Source organism: Vanellus vanellus (assembly GCF_965231255.1).
Source record: "Vanellus vanellus genome assembly, chromosome: 2".
Taxonomy (NCBI): Eukaryota; Metazoa; Chordata; class Aves; order Charadriiformes; family Charadriidae; genus Vanellus; species Vanellus vanellus.
Window position 1 is genome coordinate 127,804,368 of NC_138906.1, and position 17,415 is coordinate 127,821,782.

The 17,415-nt window shown below is 40.7% G+C and overlaps 1 protein-coding gene across 1 annotated transcript in view; it reads left to right on the forward strand.

Annotated features, from left to right (window-relative positions):
- Nucleotides 1-15,137, forward strand: part of LYN (LYN proto-oncogene, Src family tyrosine kinase) — a 46,603-nt gene extending 31,466 nt beyond the window's left edge. The window contains exons 11-13 of the mRNA XM_082479616.1: nucleotides 7,078-7,231; nucleotides 9,498-9,629; nucleotides 14,665-15,137. Coding sequence (XP_082335742.1) covers nucleotides 7,078-7,231; nucleotides 9,498-9,629; nucleotides 14,665-14,867 — 489 coding nt within the window. The 3' untranslated portion in view covers nucleotides 14,868-15,137. The remainder of the gene's footprint in view (nucleotides 1-7,077; nucleotides 7,232-9,497; nucleotides 9,630-14,664) is intronic.
- Nucleotides 15,138-17,415: the final 2,278 nt, after the last annotated feature.

Here is a 17,415-nt window from a genome sequence, read left to right on the forward strand (position 1 = left end):
TGCCCAGAGAGGTGGTAGGTGCCCCAGCCCTGGAAACATTCAAGGTCAGGTTGGAGGGGGCTCTGAGCAACCTGATCTAGTCGAAGATGTCCCTGCTCATTGCAGCAGGTTTGGGCTGGATGACCTTTACAAACCATGCTATGATTCTGTGAGCCTACGTAGTTACACTTACATCTAGTGTAAGTAGTGTACATCTACACTTGAGTGTACAGCTGTGGATTCACGATTTTTATGGGCGTCTTTTTTGCTGTACTAACAATCACAATTTATGAAATTAGGCTTGTGGAAAACATGACAAGAAAATGCTTGCTAGGAAAGTGGTCCAGCTCAGTTTCTAAAGCAATCTGCCCTCTGAAAGAGCTGCAGTTTCTCTTTTGTGTTTTAATTAGTGCATATGAGTAGGGGCAGGGGAAATCTGGTGTTAGCTATGCCCTGGCAAAGATGATTTTGGCCACTAGAGATGAATGCTAGAAGTCTCTGAAAGGAGTGTGGAGTGTGTTTTAAACAAAGCTGAGTTTTGCGAATGTGTCTTCAAGCACACACTACCTGCTTTAGTATGGAGCAGAGCTTCGGCGTGTCCCGTAGAAGTTGGCAGAATTGTTGATATGTTGGACATGCCAGAAACAGCCAGGAATACAGAGAAGGCAAAATCTGAGCCTGTTTACTGCCTGTGTGATCAGTTCTGGTGCCTGGGTCAGCAGCATGGCAACCTCACCAGCTGGTCTCACAACTGCCGTACGTCTGGTAGGCGTTGGCTGACACGGTTGACAAGTGGTTCCCCTTCCTGCCCGTCAGCTCAGTCAGCAGACTCGTGGAACCCAAAGGTGCTGTTGGTTCCCAGTTACGAGCTGGAGAGTAAGTGAATTTCATCGCTTTGTCCACGGGCTATACTGCCAAATCTTGCTAATGCAGCAGGCCAAGACAGTCCGCATGGACATTGCCCATATTCTCTTTGGTCGTCTACAGGCAACAGCGCAGCTCCTTCAACACTAAAGCGACTGGCAAACTCTGGATTTTACTAGTTGGTTTTCCTCTTGCCTTTCAGGTAATTTACCCAACGAGCTCCCCATTCTTTGTTTCACAGTTCTTGGAATTATACTATTGTACTTGCTTCTCTTTGAGAGCTGCTGAAAATGTACAATGCAAATTCAGTGAACCTTTTGCATGTGTAAACTCTCCCTCCTTCTTACGCAAATCCGTTATCTACCGTGTAGCACACACATGCATGGTGTCTGTGGTTAGGAAAATGATATCAGTTGTTACTGAACATACTCACGTCATAACTTTCAAACTGGTCAGAGCTTTGTCATAGAAACAGTCTTTCTTCTTTCCCGTGCAGTGCTGATACTTTCATTAATTCTTCTATGATCTACAACGCCATTGGCAATTCTTATCCTCTTCTTTCTGCCTTCTAAGGCTACAAATTAAAATTATAATAAACTTAGAATAAAATTAATAGAGATTTTTGATGCAGTGCTTTAATATCTCACTCTTCTCTCTTTTTTTAAGGGGAAAAGGAAAACTCCTAAATCAGAATTCATTTTAACTCTTATTTGGAATTGGGAGATTTCCACTGCAGTCTTGCCATATTCCTTTTCAGGTTTCTTTTATTTTTAATGATACCCTCTAATGTTCCAGTGCATAATTATATGCATTGCTTTAATAATCTTTTTTTTTCCTGCGTCTGCTTTGACTACATAGCTGCTTGACTGAAGCAAGAGGAATAACTTTTTGCAGCCTTTCCTGACTTCACCTTTAGGATAAGCACTGCTGAAAACTGAAAATTGGTATGACACTGATAGATCACTTGAAGATTAAAATGTCACTGTTTTGCAACAGTTTTCAATTGCTGGATACAAAGGGTCTACACCCCTTCATAAACAGCGAGTCAAGTGAAGATGAACTCTCTTTTTGAAAACTCTGTGATCAAGAAGTATATTTTATTTTATTATGCATCTGGACATTATTGAAAGGAACCTGGCTTTGGTTAATCCCAGACCAGAGACAATCTTGTCCAGATCAATAACATGTGTTTGTTTCAAACTTTTCAAAACTGCAGACTATTTTTAGTGAGGCTCTTCCCTAGGAACTGAGGATTACCAAATTTAAGGCAGTGTGAACCTCAGGATATGCTCCATTATTTCCTCCACTTAAACTTCACCAGCAGGATGCTCCCTCCCACCCTAAGTGCTTTGGACTCATTTCCAGTCTGGTTTTTGGGCTGCTTTACTTGCTTGGGCAGGAGCATCCCACCGAGCCCTAGGCCTGAGCTGGTGGGCAGCCCAGAGCAGCTCTGAGGCCATCATCCCCCACCCACCGAGCAAAGGACGAGGGACAGAGCCGGGATGTCCCGTTCACGGCTGGACCCTCAGGGGCAGCATCCCGGCCCTGGGGAGGGAGCGCAGTGCTTCAGCCCTGCTTATCTCGCAGGCAGCAGTGATACAGAGGGAATTTCGAAGCTGCCTTTATTCACGAATTCCTGCCTTCTACTGCTGGTGGTTTCACACGTAGATTTATAGTATGGATCCTATCCTGGAAAGAGTAAAAAGCCACGTCTGCCAACGCAAAAGGAAATCTTTTAAAAGTATACCTAAACCATCTCTAACTAATCATTTCTACATGATTTTGGTTTAAAATAGGGCTGGAGAGGACTGGGGGAGTTCTCAGCCTAGTGTTTCTCAATATTTTGGAAATTGTAGGTCACACCCTTTTGTTCTTTTCCCCAAAGTTGACTTCATTTGTAACAAATAAAAGCTCAACTTTGAATACTGATTCAGCACTTAGATTTTTTTCCTCTGAGTGAGGATGTGTGATTTTGGATTTACTGACAGTTTTCAGGTGTCTCATAAGTCACCCATATACATGAAAACTGTCCTAACCCAGTTCTTTCCCTTGTCCATCCTGTGTTCTTGTCATTCCCGTTAACCACGTGTGCATCCTTGGCCCTTTCAGCAGAGACTGAAGCAAAGGCAGGCATTTAAAAAGTTCTCTGTAGTATTTGCATATAGTCTTCTCCATCATTTAATTTGATCATTCATTTAATGTGAATGTTTTCCTTGGTTTTGTCCTGTTACTAATGCACCTCTAGTTTCCTTGTTTATACTTACTATTTGTACCACTTTTCGTGGGTGGGCTTTTCTGATTTTTGTCATATTGGGGTATATTTTTATATTTTGGAATTTGACTTTATAATTTTGGGGTGTTTCTGACCATGCAAGATTTGGCCAACTTGTTCTTGTCAGGCACTGTTTTTATAATAACTGTGATTTATCCTTGCGCTTGTAATTGCTGGGGTTTTTGATGGTTGTTCCTGAGACTTCTTTCCCATGAGGTTGTACCTGTCAGCCCTCCAGGTTGTTTAAAATTTGCTTTCCTGAAAAGAATATAAATCTTCCTATTTGGCCATTCTCTCATTCCCTTTCATTTTTATTCCACTCCCTTTCTTGATCGCTGTCACTTAGTTTTCCTTCTCAACATGACATAATGCATTCTCAGCATGATGTAAAAACATCCCATCAGGCTGACCCTAAGCAAACCCATCTGGCCTCTTTAGTATTCCACATTTTTACATACAGCCGAGCAACGCACAAGTGGAATCAATTACACATGTTGCTGTAACCCCCTCTCTGCATGAAGAAACAGCAGCACAACCTATGCGTAAAACATGCCTTGTTTGAAATTACTCTTGCAAAAGAGGATCACAGACCTTTGGAATGGAAGTTGAAATCAAGCATGTCTTTGCATTGAAAAAACGGAGCTATGAAGGAATCCAGAAGTTCTCTGGTTTTGCAGGAAAAAAAAAAGAAATTAAAATAGCCGAGTTTCACCTTTTGAAAAAAAAACACAGAACTGCCCATCCCTCTATGTGCTGTTTAATATCAGCTGTGATGTTTCGCCAAGGAAGTCTTTGAGTTGTGACCAAGTACTTTTGCTTTTTAGGTGGTGTAGCAGTTCTGTGATTCTTCTCTCCCTACTTCAAAGTCCTCTGCTGCTTTTCCCTCTTTCCCTGAACACCTTCAGAAGCTAAAAGAATGGGTCAGAAAGTAGGGAATGCAATGTTTTCAAAGCATCATCCTATGTGCCACACTTTTGCTACTGTTTTTTTTCAGGATTTTGAAAGAGTTTTATACCTATTTGTGAAATGACCCACAAGAGTTCTGGAAAGTTAAGTAATTCCCTGTTTTACAGGTAGAAAGAGCAGAAACAGAGAGGAAAGAGCACTGCCAGCTAAAATCACGCCCCAAAAGGGTGACAGAGCTGGCTGCAGAACTGTGGCTCCAAGTCATTCATTTATTGAGTGACTTTTAGCTGAAGCTTTACAATATGGAGGCTGTCTTGTGGAGCGATTTATTTCTTCCAGAAAACTTTTCTTCCATGCTTACCTTGGGTGCATAGTTCCTAGTATTTAGAGATTTCTTGGTTGGTTGTTTTTAAAAGGATTTAAATTGGGTATTTCTAGAAGCATGTTGATGGTTCATTAAAGGCGAAGGGGAAACTTGCTCCCTTCTTGGTGGTAACACTTGTGCAGCGTAGACAGAATCCTCTCTTAAAGGCCACAAAACGTATTCCAGAAGCCCAAATTAGCTTTCCCATCCTGCTCCTGAGTAGTAGTTACATGTAGCCGAACAGTCTTGACAGGTACCAATGATCATTAAAAGAAGGGGAAAAGGGCTTTAATCTTCTTTTGTTCCCATGAATTTCTCTACATTTAACGTACCATTTGGCAATGAAAACCCAACAATTATCATAAAGAGTTATTACATGGGCTTTGGCACCCCTTCCCTTGATTAAAAGAATCCTCTTTTTTTTTTTTCTTTTCCCACAAGCAAAGGTTTAATGTGACCAGATGTGTGAATTCAGTTGTCCAGTTGCTGTGTTTCCCCTCCTTTTCCCATTCAAAGTTCCTTACCCATTATTCTTTTCCTACTTGGGAATTTTTTGCATGCCCAAATGCTTGCACATATGTGGCTTCTTTGATTCAATGCAGTCAAAACCATTGTCCTGGAATTTCACGGAAATGTAGTTTGTGTTTGCTGAAAACATAATGGATTGTTTGAGGTCACATTCTTCGTTTGTGACTAATCAGATGACGACTTCAGTGAGTGTGGCACAAACAAGAGGAAATAAAATGGTCTTTCCAATGGCTTTGCTTGGTTGGGCTTGGAAACTAAATATCGTCATCACGAATGTCTCTTTCGCGAAGTGCTGCTTCATTCCCCAGCCAGCAGTTTGCCCAAACTTTAAATCTGTGCAGGGAAGTAGGAGGAAAGTAGATTCCATTGTGATGGTTGATGTATTTTTGGTGATGTTAGTAGTCCTGTCTGCATTTTGGTTGTGCCTGCCAAGATGGCCAGTCCAATCTCAGCACTGATCTTACAGCAAAACCTTCCCTCGCATCTCTCATTCCTCCCCAAACCCAAGTAACCGCCTGGGGAGGAGAGAGGCAGAGCAGGCTCTAATCAAATACTACTCTTCTATTTTGTCTGTAAGCCTCTAGTAAGACTCTCTGTGGCAATCATTCACCAGTAGCCGCTTCCTTCATTATAAAACGTCTTACTTATTTCTAGAAAATGTGAAATGCAGGTGTTCTTCATTCTCTTCACCATCAGACTTTCTTTCTGGTTTAAGTGTGAGAACCCCCCCTGCGTGGTACAAGGGTAACGTAACCCTCCGCTCTGAGGAATATATCGGTTTGTAAGAAGAGGTTTGCAGTGGAAGGAGGTGGGAGGGCAAGCGGCTCTATTTTTCCATTGCCTGAACAGAAAAAGAGGAACGAAGACCATGCGGTTTTGTGTTGTAAGTGGCGGCAGTGTGTGCCTTCACAGTACCCCTTGGGGACTTTTGAAAAATGGATAAGCAGAAGCGATGCTAATGTTCTCTTAAAATTTGGTGAGGTGCTCCTGCCTGCTTTACTGCACGGCTGAAATGAGCACCTCTGGCGCTGAGAAGGGATGCGGGTGCTTGTCTTCTCCTGAAGCGGAGAGGAAAGAGCCCGTGTGTGGGTGTGCTGGGGACTGGCACTGGAGAAGGAACCCTACTGCTTTACTGCCGCTTCACAAGCAAATCTGAGAGCTCGTGCCTTCCCCAAACCATGTGGCCGAGAGCGAGCTGTCTGTCACCCACCCACAGACATCCTGGAGAGGTACCTGCGGCACTCGTAGGACCGTGGGCCTTGCCTGGGAATGACGTGGGGTCTTACAAAGGAGATAAAAACTGTCAGCTCACAAGCACTGGGTTTATTTTTCTTTTATTGCTAGATCTTCTTAAACTTTTGGACATCAGTTTTAATGCTCTGATTTTAGAAAGTATTATTTCAGTTTCTTTTTTTCTGAAAAAAAACTGTTAGTCTGGGCAAATGCTAAAAAAATCATCCCAAGTGCATATTTTGCAGACATTAATCATCTTTAGTTTGGTTTAGAAATTAATTTGGGCTGCTGAAATACAAATTAAATTTACTTATGATAGTATCTGAGAGCTGGCTGTTGCCAGACACTCCTCATGTATGAACAGGTACATGTTGCTGTAGAAGAAAATAAAGATAAAGTTGTTTGCCGTATCTTAGTAATTGTTTCCTGATTATGCGGGCCTGTACTAGGTAAATAGAAAGTTGTTGGTTTTTTTTTAACTCTATGTGCACTGTTGTTTCATCAACACTTAAAAGAACATCCATGTCTTATTTAACTTACTAATTCCTTCCATTTTCTTAGTATTTGGAAAATAAACTGGTTAATAATTTGAGGAAGAGAATATTTTAGTAGAAATGTTAGGTACATTTTAATTAAGATTTTGTTACAGGAAATCTCTCTAACAGATATATCTAATCCTGCCAGCTGTTGTTTACCCAAACATTTCTTTTGAAGCTGCTACTGTAAGTATAGCTTCGCAGGACTGGATCTACATATAGGTTTTCCACGGCAATCACCCTTTCCTTCCTTCCGTCTAAAAAATGCTCCAAAGATACTGGTGATGAATATACAGATGCGGCTTTGGTGATACCTCGAAAGAACAGAGAGGTCAGACCTGCTGATGGTAGTGTGTGGTGTTGAAATATCACAATGGTTGTTTCTTTGGTTACAGATTGCCGAAGGGATGGCATACATAGAAAGAAAAAATTATATCCATCGAGATTTGAGAGCAGCGAATGTTCTGGTTTCGGACTTACTGATGTGCAAAATTGCTGACTTTGGACTAGCAAGAGTCATCGAAGACAACGAATATACAGCAAGGGAAGGTGTGTATTTTTATTTTTGTCTTTAGAACTTCAGCCTCTGGGAGGCAGCGAGGCTGTATCTAACAATAATATGCTCACCAAGGACAGAAAATGCCGTAACAACTTCCTACAGGCAGCATTCTAATACCAACAATTTTTAAAATGGATAAGGAAACAAATAATCTCTCTGTGCTCCCCAGGCTTTTTGAAAAGGTTATTTTAAATAAATTTGAAGAAAAACGAAACCTGAGAGTATTTAACTGCGCACAAATTTTTCTAAATCAAACAAATTAATTGCACACCCACAGCTTCCATCCCATGGAATTAAATGCTAAGAAAATATAATCTTATTTTCTTTTCACATCCTTAAGTGCCATATGCACCTCCTTTCACTTAGGGAAAAGAAGGAGCCCTGGCAGGTGTTGTTGCTGGTAACAAGAAAACCTTTAGCAGAACTGGTTACCTTTTGAAGCTGCTTTATGAGCTGCAGCATTGATTTGTGTGTTCAGCAGCATCGCTGCTACATGTAGGGACAGTGACAGGCTGGGTCGTGTCCCTGCTCCACACACGGATGGCAGGGAACATGGCAGCAGGGTCAGGACTGGCAAGAGGGGAAGTGATACTCTTGAAGATATTTGTCTGGGTTTTGCCGTGTGTGTTTTGCTAATGTTGCCAAGGATCCTTTCAAGAAGTGCATAGTCAACTCGTTGTAGTGAAAAAGTTTTTTCTTTCTGCTTCCGTGCACAGATTGCATTAGGGTGACTTTTCGGAGCAGGTTTCTTGGCTGGCTTTCCCCCTCTCATTTTAAAGGCACTGTCTCATGTTTTCACACAGTCTGGATGGAAACTGTGCTAATGTGGGATGAGAGGGGAAGAACTAAGGTATGAGGAAGAAAGAGAACAATGCACTACAGCTGAGATTAAAGGAAGATGAGCTATTCAGCAGTGACTGGGTAACAGTAATTCAATAGATCAGAGGGAAGGGTCTGCTTAAGCAGTTTTCAGAGATATGGGTTCCGTATCTGGTTTGTTTTTTTTTTTTTTTAGCTAGCTCTGGACATTGTATATTGATTAAATGAACCTTTCAGGTTATAAATTCTTTATGCCAAGTTTCTTTGATGTGTTTTCTGCCATTCAGAAAAGTTTCCCAGCTTACCTGGTATTTTCTGCCAGAATGATAAACCAGGCTAAAAAGGGCATAGAGAGAATCTGCTTGTATTTCTCTTCATTTTCTGAAGAGCCAATGTAATATTCCCCAACAAAAGCTGCTTGAAGTTTTCTTATTTAACTGGAAGGAGTTTGCTTTTATATGGGATTTTCTGGAATCAGTTAATTAGACATGAAAGACAGTATTTTAAGATATTACTTTTTAAGATATGACTTGGCTACTGCTTTTGTATCTGTGACTGAATGTGAAATGCATTAAAGTGTACGTTGAAGCTGGACTGACTTTCTTTAAAATAGGAAAAGTTAATTGAAGTCTTGTGAAGTTCCAGCTGATGGGAATTGTAAGAGTGTTGCCCGACCACTGTGCAGAAGGGAAAACGGTGACTGTAATTTTAGCAAAAATTCACCATACCTAGGAGTCAAAAGGTGCTACATAACTTTCAGCATATTTACACCTCTGACACGGGACATGCAGTGTGGCAACCTGCATCTTGCAGCACATCTCTGCTGATAACTCTTGGACAGAAGGAGTTGCTGGTAACTTTGGTAATTTACGGGTATCATCAGCAAGTTGTTTAAGTCTTGGAATGTGTCCAGAGAAGGGCTACAAAGCTGGTGAAGGGTCTGGAGGACAAGTCTTATGAGAAATGACTGAGGGAACTGGGGTTGTTTAGCCTGGAGAAGAGGAGGCTGAGGGGAGACCTTATCACCCTCTACAACTACCTGAAAGGAGGTTGTAGAGAGGTGGGGGCTGACCTCTTCTCCCTGGTGACAAGTGATAGGACAAGAGGAAATGGGTTCAAGTTGTGTCAGGGGAGGTTTAGATTGGATATTAGGAAAAAAATTTTCACTGAAAGGGTTATTAAACATTGGAATAGGCTGCCCAGGGAGGTGGTGGATCCACCATCCCTGGAGGTGTTTAAAAAAAGGGTAGATGTGGTACTTGGGGACATGGTTTAGAAGTGGTTTTGTCAGGGTAGGTTAATGGTTGGACTTGATGATCTTAAAGGTCCCTTCCAACCTCAGCAATTCTATGATTCTATGATTCTAAGTCCTTTTAGTGACTTGATATTGAGTGTTTAAATTTGCCTTTGACTGACTGAGACTACTTTTTTTTCTAGGTGCAAAATTCCCTATTAAATGGACAGCACCAGAGGCAATAAACTATGGATCTTTCACTATTAAATCTGATGTGTGGTCATTTGGGATTCTCCTGTATGAAATTGTTACTTATGGAAAGATTCCTTATCCAGGTATGGGCGTGTGTTTCTACCATTACTCTGTAGTTGTACTTTGGTGTTATTATCAAATTTTAGCAAACAGGCTAAAGGCACCATGAACACGTAGTCATTTTTATATATTCAAAAGGTGTTACAACTGCAGCACGTGGTGTTACAACTGCAGCACATGCTGAATGGTCACAGCTTTATGGTCAGCAGCACAGTCTCCAATGGTGCTGTATAAGCTGCTGGGGTTTTTTAATATCTTAATATGTGAAAGTACTAAGAAAATGTGTTTTCACAAGCAAATAGGCTGTAATAATTTGTCAGTGTTAGCTAATCTAAACAAATATGAAAGCAGACCCTAAAGCAGTGTTGACGTACCGCTAGGAATATTTACTCTTCATTGTTCCATACGGTTCAGGTACAGTACCACAGAGAAGTACGTCAGTCACAGCTGCATTAAGTAGCCGTGAAAGGGTTATGTGCTTTATGTTTTGATTTTCTTTCTGTTAAACAAAATACATATTAATGTTTCCAGCACACAGAAACAACTTGTATGAAGGATGTTTTTGCACTCAAAACTGTCACATCTCAGGCATAGCTGATTAACTCAGGGCAGCAGACCGCATTCATTTAAGCTTACTGAGCTTATGGAAAATTAACCTAAATTCTCCTATCTTGTGGGCAAATGGGGAAACTACAACCATGTTCACCTGTACTGCACATCTCATGGATGGAGTGACTTACGAGAAGAACCCTTAAGATCCTGCAGTTTACAGGCAGTAAAGGGAGAGGATATCTCATGCAAGCAAAGCTTTCCCAGCACTTCCAGTACAGCAGGTCTTGCTAGTTAAACAGTGAAAACATTTTCACTACCACTTCCTGAGCAGCGAAATTCTGCATCCTGAACTGCCAGAGATGTTCACAGGGGCAGACCTGGGTGACCTGAGTCCCAGGTCCTGAAATGACAGTAGGCTCAACACCTCTGGGCACAGGGAGACCAGATCTCCTGCGAGACTTGGGCAGTGGGGAAGGTTGTGAGGGTGGCCAACTTTACACTACGTTATGGAAGAACATATCAACTTTCCATACAAGAGGTAGAGCCAAACCAGACATTCTCATTGCTCGGTAAGGCTCCAGTCCAGGAAAGCACTTAAGCTCAAAGGTTGCCCCCTTACAACTCAAGAGGTGATGGGGCTGCTTGCACAGCTAAGTGTTTAAACATATGCTCTGAGTTGGTTTTTAGGTAAGGGCTATAAAATATGTGACTGATTAGCAGGTTCTCCCAAACCTATTCTAAACACTGCTCGTGTTCCCAGGAAGGATCAGATGGGAGTTGTATGCAGCTGAGTAACACATGGTTCTTCCTACAGTTGAGATACCTTTTCTTTCCTGTTAGCACATGCCTGTGTATCCAGACAGTTTCCTACATTGAGCCGGGCTCACCAGGTTATTTCTGGATGCTTTGAAAATTGTCCTTTGCTGAGCAAACCTATGAGCTCACCTGGAAACCAGCAGTACAAAAATACAAAAGCCAATCAAATACTTAATTCTACAGCTAAGTCTGCTCTCTCTTTACCTGCGTAAAACATATTATATATTTATTTTAAAAACAAAATCAATCTGTACACTATACTTCTGTGGGAAAATATCTCTTCTAGTGGAAGTCTGGGCTATATTTTTTTAAAATATGAGAGCATTTTAGTGAGCACCACAAATAGGTCATACACTGTGGATTCATTTGTCAACCAGCAATTAGAAGCGGAAGCCTCTTGACTGCATACTGGAAGATTTTAATAGTTTGTAGGTATTGCTTGCATTAAACTGAAAGAGGGATATATGTCTATTTTAAATAGAAGTATAAATTGAAATAGCCTGTTAGACTGAAAGTTTATATTGAAGAATCAGAAGGACAGCAAAATAAATCAGTAACCAATTTACTTTACATGAAAAGATGTAATAGGATGGGACAAATTACCCAGCATGGCAAGAGTGACAGGTTGTAACCAGCAGCCACTGGAGAGAAACAGTAAACTGATTTTTCAATTCTAATGGCATGGCAATGCTTCAAAATATTATTTTCAATTATTAACCAACAACTAGACAGCATTCAGCATAAAGCTGCATATGAAACAGTTTGAGTTGAAACTGGCAAGCAGTTAATAACCATAAAGAAAATCTAGGCAGGCAACTTGGTAGGAAGCATTTCCAGCCAAGAAACTTGGGGCTTTTGTGATCTTTGTTCTTAAATTCCAACAGCTGTTTCTCTTCCTGAGAAACTCAAAGCAATTAGTGGGACTATAGTTTAAGGAACTACCTCAGAAATGTGACACAAGTATCCGAATCTCTGGGCAAATACGTTGAATTGGTTGTTAAAACTAATTTCCAGGTGATTATGTAGTATGTCAAAAACTGGCAACATCCATACTTGCATTCCAATTCTGTCTGCTGCTCTTCACAAGAAATGCCATTTTCTGTACAGGGGCATTCTTCCTCCATACGACTGTGTTCACATCATTTCCCTGGCTCTAACATAAGGAAATATATCTTTATCTGTAAGTTTAACAGGTACCACAGCATAAATTAACAGATGTACCAAACCTTTAGAGCTAATATTCTTTGCTAGCATTTAAGAGGGTGTAAGTGTAACAAATATGCATGTGGGCTATATTTCTTTTACTGATTAGGCTTTAGTGTTGATGAGCCAGATAATTCTCTAGCCACAAAAAAAATAAAATAAAAATAGTAAAAAAAAGTTAAACAAGTAGTTATTTTGAGAATACTGCTTGAACTGCGGGGTAGACAGGTAAGCCTTTTTTTTTTTAAATAAATCCCCAAACACATGCAACTATGTTCATGACCTATTTAGCATGAAATACTGAGAAAAATCTTTTCATTTTTGTCTTGTGAACTGAAATTTTTATTTAATAGGTAGTTTTCCTGCAGGTTAGCTGAAACACAGGCTTTGTCTTAGGCATTCAGGATGTAACAATCAGTCCTGCAAACACTAGACCCAAGCACAATCCTATAAAGTATTTAAACCCACAGAATCAGCCCCGTTCTGCACAAAAGTCCAGTAGCAGCAGTCCTCATGTTGCAGCACACGGTTAACTAAGACTTTGCATTATATGAATAACTGTTTTACTACTTACATTATATACAATCCATTTCCTTAAGCTCAAGCAGTGAGATTGCTGTTCTCTATAAAAGGCTTTATTGGCTTTCTTCCTATGTTTATTTTGTCTTTATATAGCAGCAATTCCTTATTCTGTGACAACATGCCATTCCACTGCTACTTTCCAAATACTGTTCTTCTACACATGTGTGCAGTATTAGCTCAGGAAAACTTCACTCCTCCTTCCAAAGCGGAACTGAAAATACAAAAGATGTACTCAAAGTAAGCGCTCTAAGCCAGACCCAGATTTCATGGCTGATGACATTTCTAGACTATGTTAAAGCCAAAAGGCTTGAACTGAAGTCAACTATATGAACTTTAGTCATCTTGAAAAATCAAAGTAGTTATACCGGATAAAGTTGTCATTTGGTTGTAATTCAAATGCGTCCTTACCTGCCAAGTGCCTTAAATCATAGCTTTCATAGTCAGATAACACATACAAAGGTCTGCACTGTCTGTGGCAACAGGGCTGTATAGTCACCAGGTGCTCAGGGAAGCACCATATCTGCATCTCTGCTGCTGACCTTGCTCAGAGCAGGACCCGTCCTGTCTCCTCTCAGCAGTGTCGCTGTTCTCCCCGCACCCCTGGGGAACTGGTGTAAGCAGGAGCAGTCAATATCACACACGCACCTGACTGGAGGCCAAGTTGCCCGAGAAAAAACATGAGAAACTGTAGTCTTAGGCAGAACTGCACCACGGGGAATATTTAACCTGAGGAACGGCCAGCGGCTCTGGGGTCTGGAATACCCTTCTTGATAGAGGGAAAGGCTTTTCGCTGGTGGTAGCAAATATCTAAGCTGAAAGACTGGTGCTTCCTGCACGCCCAGTCATGAGAAGAAACAGCATTCACTGCAGTACAGGAAGCTTAATTTCTGTGTCCTGGAAAAGGTAATGCTGGCACAGTTACTCCCCTCAGTTGCATAAGATTTGCAGAGGAAGGGACAAGCTGAAAGGCAGGTTTTCGATAGGAAGTGGTGAGCCTTTTTGTTGGCTCTGCCATAGCTGACATTCTGAGATTAGGTGTTGAAAGTGATCTGCGAATCAGTCTCTCAAGGATTTAAAAACAAGGGCAGTGGTGGGGGAAAGAAAAAAAAAAAAAAAAAAAAAAAAAAAAAAGAGAGGTGGAAGATGGAGTACAGGGCAGGCCTCTCTCACATGACATTAGTTGGCACGTGAGGCTCAGGATGCACTGCTGGTAGTTGGAGTTCTTATCCTCTGAAAGAAAAATGTAATGGCGAAGCAAAGCAACACTCAGCTGGCGAGCTGGTTTTGCGCAATGGGAATAGGATGAGGAAGAAGGGAGGGGAAATTGCCTGTTACAAGTAATGATATCACACATGACCATGTCCATTATCTTGCAACCAGCAGCACTTGCACAAAAGTTGATGCAGAAAAAAATCTGAAAGCGTGTTACTACATCAGGCAGCATGACTGGGAGCATGGTTAAACAAGTAGCCTGCTCCCCCTCACAGTATGGATGGGGTCTACAGTGAGCAGGTTAGAAGCTCTGCAGCTGGAGTCAAAGTCTGATGCCAGGGTGGGCTTTTGCTGTGAATCTCACCCCGGCTGGAAGCTGAACAAACAGTGGCAGGACTGGTCAGATGAACAGAATGGAGCTGGTTGTGGAGACAAGAATTATGGTCTCTCCCACAGTCTTGTTAGGCTTGGCACTAAAGAGGTCGCTACACTCAACTGGGGAAACAAATCTTCCCCCAGGTCTTTCAAAGCAAGTCCCTCGGTGTCAGTGCACACCTTAGCCTTGTTTATTGAACTCCTATTAGTAGTAACAGCCTTGTATTATCAGATGAAGATCTTTAGAGTGAAGTAAATAAAGAATCATTTCTTTAGGAATCGAAATAATTTGATCAAAACTTTCTTTTTCTGTTGAAGGCATGAGCAATTCGGATGTGATGGTTGCTCTTCAGCGCGGGTACCGAATGCCACGCATGGAAACTTGTCCAGCCGAGCTTTACGATATCATGAAAACATGCTGGAAAGACAAAGCAGAAGAGAGGCCAACATTTGATTATCTACAGAGCGTGCTTGATGACTTCTACACGGCAACAGAAGGGCAGTATCAGCAACAGCCATAGAACAAAGAACGATTTTTTCTATTGACATTGATCATCAGCACAGACTATTAGTTGGACAGACTGCTCAAACTAATTACTTCACAAGTTTGGATGTCTTAACCGAGTGTGGAAGCTGAAATGCTGAAGGAAAGAGTAATTCTGCAGAGAAATAACAATGTTTTTATTTGGTTAAAACAGTTCCTCTAAAGATTGAAGTTCTCCTTAAATGCTCTGTTTTGCATCTGCAGAAACATCGCAAACCAAACAGGCTTTTTGGGGTGGAGAGGGAGGAGGAAGGGAAGAGATGGCAAAGTTTGACACAGCCTTCTTAGGATCTAAGTCATGGAATACATTACAAGGAAACCCTTATAAAAGGGGCGAGAAGATGCACGAACAGCTGTTTCCAAAAGAAAAATTCATGAAGGAGAACTTAAAGATTTAAGACATGGTAGTGCTCTTAAATCATCTTTTTTGAAATAACAGCATATTGTGAAAATTATTTTTATATCCTTGCTATTTCACATTAGTAGTTGAAGTACTGTCATCTCTTGTAAGACTTTCTAAATGGTGTCATGGTTTCCTTTAAGAAAGGGTTACATATGTAATTCTTTACACAGAAGAGGATTCTTTTTTACTGCTGTATTACTCAAATTTATAATCATTTTCAAAGCATCGCACAGCCATCACAGATGCAGAGGTGCAATATGAGCATACACGATGGCAGAAGCAGCAGCACACCTAGCTCTGTATTCAACCTTCAGTTTCCCACAAGGCCAAAGACATCATCTGAAGTCCATGGGAAAGCACAGGATTTTGAAGGAAGTTAATACTTTCACTGCAGTCCTGAGACTGTTACCAGTGAAAATATTTTAATCTTAATTTTTAGTCCTCTGTGATTATTCAAAAATATTCCTTATATTTTTGCTGCTTTAATCAACTAACCTCAAATCTGTTTTGAAGCTAAAACTAGCTCTAGCACTATCAAAAACAGTTTGTGGAAATATGCAATAGGATATTAAGTTACATTGCAGTGACACTATAGGTTTGTTGCTCAGTATAGAAATATAATTCATAAAAATGAATACATTTTGCTAAGATCGGCATACGGAATTGTTCTATCAAATTACTTACCAAAACAGCTGAGCCTAGTACAATTGCAATGTAACTACAGCGTAGATTACTTTTTTTTTTTTCTCCAAAGTGACCCTGGTTCTTACAACTGAAGTCCAGTACATCTTTGCCACCCCTCAGCCTGATTATTTAGGCAGATGGTACTTTGCAGAAGCTTAAAACCCTTTTGATAAAGCTTCAGTGTGCCTGCAGTTGAAGTTCAGCAGCATAAATATTAATTGCTTTTCTTTTCAATTGGCTTCCTTCAGTCAAACTGTGCAGTTTAAGCAGATTTATCAGTTAAATATGTAAATAGTTTCTATTGTATGGTGATTTTTAATTTTAATAAACACTTAATCTGAAGCAAGTTGTATGGTAGTAATTTGAGATAAAACAAATGGCTGATATTCTATCCAGAGTGGTAGCTTCCTGTGGGGAACGGGGGAATGTCTGTTCATCACCAGTAACAAGATTATTTTGCAATGGTAAATATTAGCAGATTCAGCTTTGACAAGCTGAAAAGGATGAAACTAGCCCTTTCTGCATCCTTGATAGGGTTTCATTTTGGTCTGGAGTGCAGAAAGAGAAGTTAGTCCTCAGCTGTCCTTTAAAACAGCTTCTCTGAAATCTTTAATGTAATAGGAACACAGTCCATTGCAACTCTTTGGAAAACATTACAGTTAAGAATTCATCAGTACTTCACTACAGTCTTAATTTTATTTTAAGGAAAAAAAAAATGCTTAAGATAACGTAACTTTGTCTTTCAAACCATTTCTCTTGGCCAACCAAAGAGCTCTGGAAGTAGGAGGGAACACAGAAACAGCAGTTGCTCAGGGAATAAAAGATTATAGTTAGTGTTACATAAACTAGCTAACATACACTCTCAGACAAGTGCCAGACTGTCAAGGCGTAGCACTAGATCATTGGAAGTGGTATTATAGAAAGTTTCCAGCATTAGCCTGTTGTGATTACTTTTTTTTTTTAACATCTGTTTGAATATAGCTGTTTTTTGAGCAATGTGTATGTAACAGCTTTCTTATTCAAGGAATCAACACTCAGTGTATTGTATCCCTACACCAAAATATTTTTAATAACTGGAATAGTTTGTGTGGGAGTAGAATAATATTTTAGAAATTCTACCCTGGAGGGATTATAGGCCTTTAGAACTACTGCAGCCAGATAACCTATATTTAACAGAAACACTTCAAAACATGAGAACAGCACTGGCTCAAGTCCTACATCTCCAACCTGGTTAAAGACATGTCAGAGTGATTACTTATCACTGCATTTGCACAGACCAACCCAAAACTCCAAAGACCTGGCAAGAACGTTCACACCAGAGAAGTGCTGTTCTGTGTTGCACAGGAAGGCTGCGCCACCTCGTGTCTCCACAGGGAGGGTGAGATTCTTGCTCAACTGGGTCCCCTTCCACTATGAGAAACATCATTACAGGGACCGA